The sequence below is a fragment of the Gavialis gangeticus genome, unplaced genomic scaffold, assembly GCF_001723915.1.
Source record: "Gavialis gangeticus isolate Ggan-Ray unplaced genomic scaffold, GavGan_comp1, whole genome shotgun sequence".
Classification (NCBI taxonomy): Eukaryota; Metazoa; Chordata; order Crocodylia; family Gavialidae; genus Gavialis; species Gavialis gangeticus.
In genome coordinates this window covers 86,730,191-86,739,739 of record NW_017729025.1, presented here as the reverse complement: position 1 = coordinate 86,739,739, position 9,549 = coordinate 86,730,191, and the positions used below count along the sequence as shown (strand labels likewise).

General features: G+C 40.2%; 1 protein-coding gene across 4 annotated transcripts in view; it reads left to right on the top strand.

The window, feature by feature from the left end:
• The window catches only part of UBR1 (ubiquitin protein ligase E3 component n-recognin 1), a 174,781-nt gene that overhangs the window by 22,020 nt on the left and 143,212 nt on the right, over positions 1-9,549 (top strand). For all 4 annotated transcript variants that reach the window (XM_019519092.1, XM_019519090.1, XM_019519091.1 and 1 more), the window contains exons 2-3: positions 4,238-4,494; positions 6,437-6,515. In XM_019519092.1, the coding sequence (XP_019374637.1) occupies positions 4,238-4,494; positions 6,437-6,515 (336 nt within the window). The remainder of the gene's footprint in view (positions 1-4,237; positions 4,495-6,436; positions 6,516-9,549) is intronic.

Here is a 9,549-nt window from a genome sequence, read left to right as displayed (position 1 = left end):
CCCCCCGAGCCAAGGTCCAGCTCCCTGCAGCTGCAGGCGGGGACTGCCTGAATCTCCAAATCAATTGGGAGGCTTCCGATTTGAATCAGACCTTTTAATGGGTCTCCCGATTCGATTCAGATTTGGAGATTCGGCCCCTGAATCAGGCTGAAGCTTTGCACAGCCCTATTCCCCGCCTACATCTTTTTTATTTTATTTTAAAGACTGTATCATAATGGGGACAAAATACGTAATGAGGACAAAACGTTGCACGGAGGACCTTAATGCTGACATGTCCTTACTTTCAAGTTCTTGACTGGCAACAATCTAATACAGTTTACATAGCAAATTAGTTCCATGTCTGCATTAGGGAGAAAGACATTTTGTAAAAAACCTTTTCTTCTAGAGACTCAGATTCAAGATGGAATGTTTTCATTTTTTATCTGTGCATGCCAGTATTTTGCCTAATGGTTTGTGCCTTACTAGATAGGCTATTATTTATTTCGGAACCAAAAAACCCTCACTGAAGAAAACATGCATTTAACCCAAAATTAGGGATGGCAAAAGTTTAGTTTTTATACCGATTTATTAATGTAAGAGTTATTCATATGTACCAGTATTTTAGGGTGCCTGTACACATGTTTGGGGGTGGGGTTGAGGCCTTTTAATTTGAGCAGTTCTTAGAGAGCCATCCTAATTAAAATGCAGCAGCATCACATGTATTAAACCACCACATGTTTAAAAATGGCCATGGACCATTTGACAAGCTTTAGTGAAAGCATCCCAGAGGCCATTTTTAAACCTGGGGGGCGTGGGGGCTTATACATGTGACACTGTGGTGATGCTAGAGCATTCTTATTAGAACAGGGAGCAGACTTGATTAATTGAGTCTGCTCCAAAGCATTCTAATTGGAGCATGTCGGATAACGTGTATAGGCACCCATTATTATGTGGGGCATAGTTTCATAGTAGCTAGGGTCAGGAGGAACCTGAACAGATCATCTAGCCTGACCCCCTGCCACAGGCAGGAATGAATGCTGGGTTCAGAAGACCCCAGACAGGTGATCATCTAACATCTTTTTGAATTTGCCCATGGTAGGGGCAAGGGCCACCTCCCTAGGAAGTTGGTTCTACATTCTGGTCACCCTAACTGTAAAATACTGCCTTCTGATCTCTAACCTAAACCTATTCTCCATCAGCTTATTACCATTGTTCCTTGTTACCCCATCTTTCCAACAAATAGAACCACTGAGAATTGCATGGATAGCAATTTTCATTTGCTACTTTTTATTTGTGGGAAAGGAAACTTGTTTTGACAGCAAGGATACTAAATTTGGTGCTTGTAGTAGTGGCACATTGAATTAACTGACAGTAACCTAATACGGTGTGAGCAGTGGTTGTGGAAGCATTTCTATTTTTAAACCTCTCTTCCAAAGGATTTAGTTCCTGGACACAGGCACTGCTACAGAGGATTGAGTATAGATAGTCAATATTTAATTTTTGTGAGAAGTCTGTTTAAATCTAGACGTGGACTCCACTGACTCTAAGTGTTTACGTAACCCTCATCACTTGTAGTATCAGCATGTCTGAAAACCGTTTACCCTTTTAAAACCCACGTGTGATGTGAAATACTATCCTTGTTTTACAGATAGGAACATGAACATGGGAATAAGGACATGTAAGGAGGTTTGTAATAGTGCTGGCTGTTGAGTCCTGGCCCAGTGTCGTAACCACAGGACTAGTTTTCCTCTCCTAATATATGGAGTTGTTGTTTCTTGAGTATTGGAGTTATGAGAATTAATTTATTTGAAGCAAAGGACAGCTATTTAAGAGTTTCTACTCTTATGCTTCTCCATGGTCCTTTCTCCCTCTTTTCCAATCTCAGAGCAACTTCTAAGTACTTGGAATAGAATTAAAAACTTTGGGAATGTTTGAATGCTTGCAAATCTGGATACTGTGAGAACTCATGCTAAGTTGTTGGCAGATGGTCAAGAAAGCCTACCCTTATGTTTTTTGAGAGTTTTGCATGTTGTGTTCTGACAAAAGCTAAGCATGCACAATTTCTTGGGAACGGAGCTGGCTAATCTTTGCAGTGGTAGGAGAGCTAAACATTGTGATCCTTTATGCTCTAGGAGGCAACATATGAAGGTCACTTTTTTTCTTATTTGAACAAATACACCGAGCCAGATTTGGAAAGAACAATTGAAGACGTTATGCTAAACACATACATATTAAAAAAAAGTAAAAAGGTACTAAGCAAAATATATTCAAGCAAAATGAGCTTTATTTTGATGTGGCATCTGCTTTTACAGGGACAATTTACTTCCACTTATCTTTTTTTTAATACATCCACTCATTGGAGGGCCCAATAAATTGAGGATTTACTTTTCAGTTAACTGTTAATTTAATACTTGCTCTGTAAACCACTAGTTAAGTTTAAAAAATGACTCTTCCAAGACTTTGTACTTGCAAGGCACTTTAGCTGATGTGAAACAAGAAAGTATGTGAGGCTGATGCTGGTTGAAGATGGTGTCTAGAATACAGTGGAAATCTTGAACTGAAGCTGATAATGTTAAAATATATTTAAAACTTTGCTGTTGTGCTTGTGCAGGAAAGCAAAGAAGGGGTTGTCTGGTTTGACTGTAACATCCAGCAAATCTCTATTAACAGATTAGTTTGTACAGTGAGTGGCATAGTTAATCCAGGCTGTCTTAGCTTGGTGTTAAGAAGCTTCTCTCTCTTGTAGATAAAGTTCTTTGGACTTGAATATGCTGTTGAAGTATGACAGATACCTTGGGGGAACAAATATGAGGTTATCTCTATTTGAATTTCAGCCAATAGTGCTTTCTGCAGTACTGAAGTTGTAAGAATTTGAAACCAGATTAAATGTCCTTTCTGTCTGGTGGTGATCAGTGGGAAGGTGCTACAATCTATATAGTAAAAATGGGTAACTGTAACAGTGTTCTATCTCCACTAATATATTAGGATTTTAACTTTGAGGAGGGGACCCAAAAATGGTTGATACAGATGATAAAGGGTTGGAATGCAAGCTGTGTGAGAAGAGATTAGAGAGCCAGGTATGTTTAGTCTGGAGAAAAGAGGATTAAGGGGGTAATGGCTTCAAACTCCAGCAAATCAGATTTAGATTAAATTTCAGGAAAAAAGTTTGTGTAAGAGCAGAAGGACAATGGAACAAGTTGACTATGGATGTTGTAGATGGATTCTCTGATTAGAATTTTCAAGAGGCTGGCTAGGTACCTGTCTGGCATGGATGCAAGATACACTATTCTTAAACCATCCAGCAAGTTCAAATAGTTGACCTTTGAGGTTGCTTCCAACTATTGACCTAAGTATTATTTTTAAGTTAGAAGTGAAGGTTGTTTTTTCATTTAAATGTTCTTCATTTTCATTTATTAACAAGGTGCTCAGCCGTAAGATGTCTTACAAATTCCCATGTTCTTGCTTTGTTATGGTCTTGACCCGTTTGCTGGAATTGAGAGAATTTTTTTTAGATGGCTCATGTTTGAAGTTAATTTATATTTGTAAGAAAAAACATGCATGCATCTAGTTCCTGACAGAGGAATTAGTTTGCCCTTGTTCATTTTTTTTAATGGGAGAAATTCCTAATTAGTGGGGATTGCGGGTGTGCAGTTGAGAGTTGAAGAAGAAAAGCTGAGCAACTGGAGAGGACTGGTGGAAGTTTAAATTGCTATAGTAGTAGCAAATGACAGCTGAGATATGGCTCAAGGAAACTTAAGAGCCTCAACATTTCTAAAACTAAGTATTAATAATGCTTATTCATTACTACTATAAATATGAAGATACATTTTTCCCGATGCACAGGAGTCCACTGTGGTTCAGTAGTAGAATCCTTGTCTGCCACGCAGGAGAGCTGGCTTCGATTCCTGGATGTCTGTACAACTACAGCTATGGAGACATCAAGCATCTGGACTCAGTCTGGCTTTTGGATTCTGTCTCAGTGGCCTAAAAGGGGGATGGAAAGTCTGGGCAGCCTCCATCCCTCCAAAAACTTCTGCCTAGGTATATGTGTCAAAGGTCTAGGTGACCTCTCATGGATACACCGTGATCTGGAAGGACTGATGGTTGCCAAAATAAAAAACCAAGCCTGGTGCACAGAACTAGCTGTTGAGATAGAAAATGACCCTGGTTTCATAACAGTCTTTTCCCCTGAATTATACTGTTTTCCTTAATTTTATTTATCCCCTTATATTTGACTCATGCTCCAATTTTTTTGCAGTGGTGGGATGAAAGAGTTGATTTCCAGGCTGCTTTTTTACAATGTTTGGCAAAGCACGTGCCAAACATTTACTCTTCAGAAATGGATCCCTTGCTGGAAAAGCAGGAAGAATTGGCCCAGGTCACAATATTTTATCCTTTGGAGAGGTGTTTGTTTGGAGAAGACCCAGACATCTGCCTGGAGAAGCTGCGGCAAAGTGGATCTTCTCAGCTCTGTGGGAAGGTGTTCAAGAGTGGAGAGACGACATACTCCTGCAGGTGAGCACTAGGACTCTCATTGTGAATATTCTTCTGTTAGGTAATGCAGAAAAAATAGATTTAATAAAATTATTTTTGGTGCTAGATGTATTACTGCTGCATAGTCTGTTTGTGCAACATTAGAGTCTATGAATAAAGAGTTGTGACAGTTGCTTTAATATCACATCCGCTTGAGACTGAATACAGTTTTCAGTGCATGTGAAAAGCAAAGAAATGAACTCTCTATGGAAGTGGTTGTTTCAGATGCAGGTCAGTCATTTTTTGTTTTTAAATTAAAAACCTAGGAAAGTGCATGCGCAAGATTATGCTGAAAGAACTTTATTAAGGCTGCCAAGTCAACCCCTCCCTCAAAGTTAGGAATCAAGGCTGTGAAGAAGAGTGAGGGGACTGACCCACAAATAAGATATTAGGCGGCAAAGGTGGGCTGAGCTTTTTTACATTGTCAGCTGTTCTGCAGTAACTGCATGTGGACTCAAACCCCACAGTAAGTGAAAGCTCACTGGCTGCTTACCCATGAAGGAGTAGGAAGATGCCAGTCCCTCCTCTTTTTTTTAAAGCCACACTGCAAATTGCAGAGATGGAAATGATTTTCAGATTTAGTTAAATTGACTGGGTTTTTTTGTTTTTAAAGATACCAAACTTAATTTAGCTTGGTTAGTTATAGGTCATGAATAAGTTTTAAGTGAGAAGAGGATACATTTACTGGATTACAGAGGTACCCTATTACTTCTCCTTGGCCATTCACACAAATGGCAGAGGTATGTGGTGAGTGTAAACAATCAAGCCCTGGTGATACATGTGGGTTGGGTACAGTACCACATGATGGATTGTGTTTTTCAGTTTGCTGGGTTAAAAACCTAGGAAATTACACACAAAAATGGTATTAAATAACTTTAATAAGGAAGGAAAGTCAAACCCCCAAGAATTAGGAAATGTTAGAATCAAAGCTGCCTCTGTGTGCGTCTGTTGTGATGGAGTCTTTAGCCATGAACAGGCATTTATTTCAGCTGCTGCAAAGTTCTGGGAAATTTGCAGCTGTAAAAATCATCCTGCAAGAAGGAGTATATAGGTATTCAAGCATGCTTTCACCCTTTCACCTCTGCTCCCCAGTTTTGGGAAGGTTTGGATAATAGCCACTGCTTCACTGTTCCTCCCTGTTTCTGCGGGGAGTGGACCGGTGAGGAAAAGCTCCTCATGCCTTTTCTGACCAGGGTGACCCTGGCATGGAGGTGGTGTAGGGAGCTGGGCAGAGAGGCAGCTGCAAGCTCAAATGCCTGTACATTTGTGGGAGGAGTCAGACTGCTGGGAAATTCTCCCTGTTCATCCCCCAGACTGGGGTCACCCCAATCTAGGGAAGGCCCGAGAAGCATTTCCCTGTGGTGGAATTGTCTTGGTCTCTGGGAGGAGTCAGGTGGGGGAGATGCATAGGCATTGGATCCTGCAGAGGCAGGAGAGAGCTACGCTGTTAAAACAAGATCTTTCTCTCCTTGTTTCCTGAGGGAGAAACTGCACTAACGCCTGTAAGTTTCCAGTTTCTAGTGGGAGTGTGTTATTTTTCCTGCTAGAGATGTAATGCCTGCTCATATCCTTTTGATTAATGATCACGTAATGTTTTGTCCACAATATTCCTCCTTTACCAGGTGGAGGGGTGAATCAGAGATGTGAAGGAAGGAAAGCTATTGTCTGTAGGACCCTGTTTCATTTATTGCAGAAGGTTGGACATAGCAACAATGTTGGAAAATTGTAATTAAGCATGCTGCTACTAAAACTTTGCTTAAGAATTTTTTAACCTTGGTGTTTCAAAGTAACAAATATTTCATAAGTTGATGCTAAACCTGCGTGTGGTGTCATCCACACAGTTCTTATAATGGCAGCAATGCTCACATATGAATGCTCCATGTTTTTAGTTTAGAATGTTATTTAATTAGTATTTTTATTGCAGAGACTGTGCAATTGATCCAACTTGTGTGCTCTGTATAGACTGCTTCCAGAATAGCATTCACAAGAACCACCGTTACAAGGTATGACAGTCTTTTGTGAAAAGTTGTAAACGTTTACAGAAATTTCCTTCTGGGTTATAATATCCCTAGCGAATTGCCTGTCAAGAATGACGGGGAGTGGGCGGGGATGGAGTGCTGCCACCTACCACCCCATGCTGCCGCTGCTTCCCAGGAGTGGGGGAGGAGGGGGAAGCTTGTCCCTCCATCCCCCTCCACCAGCACCCCATGCTGCCACCGCCGCCTCTAAAGAGTAGGGCTGGCCCGCCCCTCCCCTACCCCTCTCCATCCTTGCTGTCATGGTGGCACTCTGCACTCTGGTTGTTTCAGTAACCAGTCAGAGTGCTCCAAGAGCCTTATGGACATTCACACTAAGCTCTATATCTGTCTGTCTGTCTATAGAGAGAGATGCATAAAGATTATGAATAAAGTTTATTCTTACCACCCCAAATTTATGAATTTGTTAAAGTGAATGACCAGGTGAAAAAATTGGGGCTCAGTTGCACAAACTGCAATAGTAATCATCCTATTAATAAAATTTCTTCAAAGTAATTGAGGGTGTATTGAGGGAATATTTCCAGTAGAGGTAGGGAAGTATTCATGCTGTTGTATGAAGACTGGGGAAGAGGTTGTCTGGAATAGTCACCTGTTCCAGAAGCGTAAATTTAAACTGGAACAGGTATGGAGAAGGGAGTGGGATGACTAGGGAATGGAGCACTTACTTTATGAGAAGAGACTAGAAGAACTTGACTGGTGTAATCTAGCAAGATGAAGGCCAAGGGGATATGATGGCTCTTGATGAGTATTTCAGGACTTCTTTAACCTAAAGATCAATGTTGGTATAAAAACAAATGGATAAACCCTGACCAGGCCTAAATTTAGATTGGAAATTAGAAGGTTTTTAATATCAGAGCAGTGAATTTCTGGAACTGCCTTTTGATATGGTTAGTAGGGGCAAAGAATTCAAATTGACTTTTAGATGCACCTCTTACCTGCAGTAACAGGTGACTGGACTCGGTGACTAATGAGGTCTGTTTCAGTCATGTTCTTCTCAGATAGGGAGACTTTTCTGCCTGGTGGACCTAAAAGGCAGACTCTCTTGTTCTGAGAATGTAATACCCACGTTGCGTATCTTAGTTTTGTTACTGTAGTGGTTGTGTGTGTGCAGGATCAGGTCTTGTACTCAAGACATTTTATTTATTCATTCATTAGATTTATATGCTGCCATTCCCAACAAGGGAACTTACAGAAATAGTTTCTTAAACAAGGGAATAAAGTACCAGGGTATTAGAATAGAATATAAAACATTTGCCTCACCAAACAGTATCCCAGGTTAGCCTGACTTGCTAAATGCTGGCCCAAATAGGTCTTACAATGCTTCCAGAATACGTGCAGGCTCTGGGTCTGGCTGGCTTCAAAGGGAAGAGTTTCAGTGCTGAGGAATGACACGGCACTTTCCCCATACAGATCTGATATTTGAATCTTGCCCTTGATTCAGGAAAATTTTGGGTTAGCAAATAGGCAGGGGTGTTCTCACCTCACCTTGTTTCTAGCTCTTAGTTGAAAAAGAAATAGAATGACTGTGTGTATTGAAGCTCTGTTGTTTCCTCCTTATTCTGAAATTAGGCATCAGGTTCATGGTGAGTGGCAGGTTTGGTTTTGAGGGGTGGGGTGGAAGTTTGGAGGTGTTCTTTTACAACTTTCATTTGGACCAGCTTTAATGTGCTTATTGAGCAAATGTGAACCAATGTTACTTTAGTAAATCTGAAAAGGAGTATTCAGAGAATTAAGGAACATAAGTGTTGCTAAAATGTTTAAAACATTATTGCTTACTTAATGCATAAGGATTCTTAGTAGAGATGCTGAAAGTCCCAACTAAAAATCCCCCTTGTCAAAGTTATGTAAACAGTACTTGGTTACAATTTGACCCTAGTAAATAGGTCTCTCGACTCATACTTGTTGTTTAAAATAAAATAAACTTGTACCCAAAGGGACCAATCATATAGTCTTTTCACTAGTCATAACACAGATCCATAAACTTTTGTTGTGTTTCCTTGCTTGGATGTGTTTGTTTAAACCTCCTTCAACTGAGTCTTGGAGCTTGGATGGAAAAAATTAAAACAAGTGTCAAATGCAATAGATTTGTGAAGAACTGGATCTTCTCTTCCTGCCACCTTTTTGATGCTCTCAGAGGCGAATCCATGTGACCTGTCAGAGGTTCCAACTGCTGCTGCCTTATTTGGAGAATAATCTTTTCAAGTATTTTTTTATGCTATTCTCCTACACTCCTCTCTCCTGTGTTTTTTCTCTGCCTATCTTCACTGATAACTCCTCCTTTTTTAAAGAGTCACTGAAACAGCCGATCATTTCATTATACTGATTGGAAGGATCACAAGCCTTTAAAGCAATGTAACTTTGCTGAAAAATTAAACTAAAGAACTTCTAAATCCAGTATGTATCCAGTTTAATTGTAAACCTGCACAGTTTAAAAATGGGCTAGATTTTCACTCATTACTTTAATTGCTTGTTAGAATTATGTTCATTTTGGATGCTGTTCTTTCCTGTACCAAATGGCCACAACTGATCTTTAAGAGGAAATGCTGAGAGTGGGATAGGCAGGCAGCTTGGGTATAGGCTGAGAGCCTCAAAAGTGCTTAAGAGTAGTAAAGAGACAGAAGGTACACTGAGAACATCCAATTCTGTGGATTCCTTGATCTGGTGATGTCAGAGTGTAAGTAAGTAAGCCTTAAGATACCTCAAGAATGACAGAAGTAAAATATATGTAACTTGTGTATATATATCCACCGTGCCCACAAGTTTACAGGAACAGCCAGGTGTATGAGCCAGGAGCCTAGTTTCCAGTCTTTTTGCCCTACCTTTTCAGTAATTTAGAATGAGGCAGAAATAATGGTAGCTGGAACAGGAAGATCAAATGGAAGCAGGCTGAATTTATTTCCCCATTTGTAGATACAAGCTAAAGAATTAAATGCTGCTTCTTTCTTTTAAAAAATTCATAGAATCATAGAAGTAGGGTTGGAAGGGACCTTGTAGATCTTCA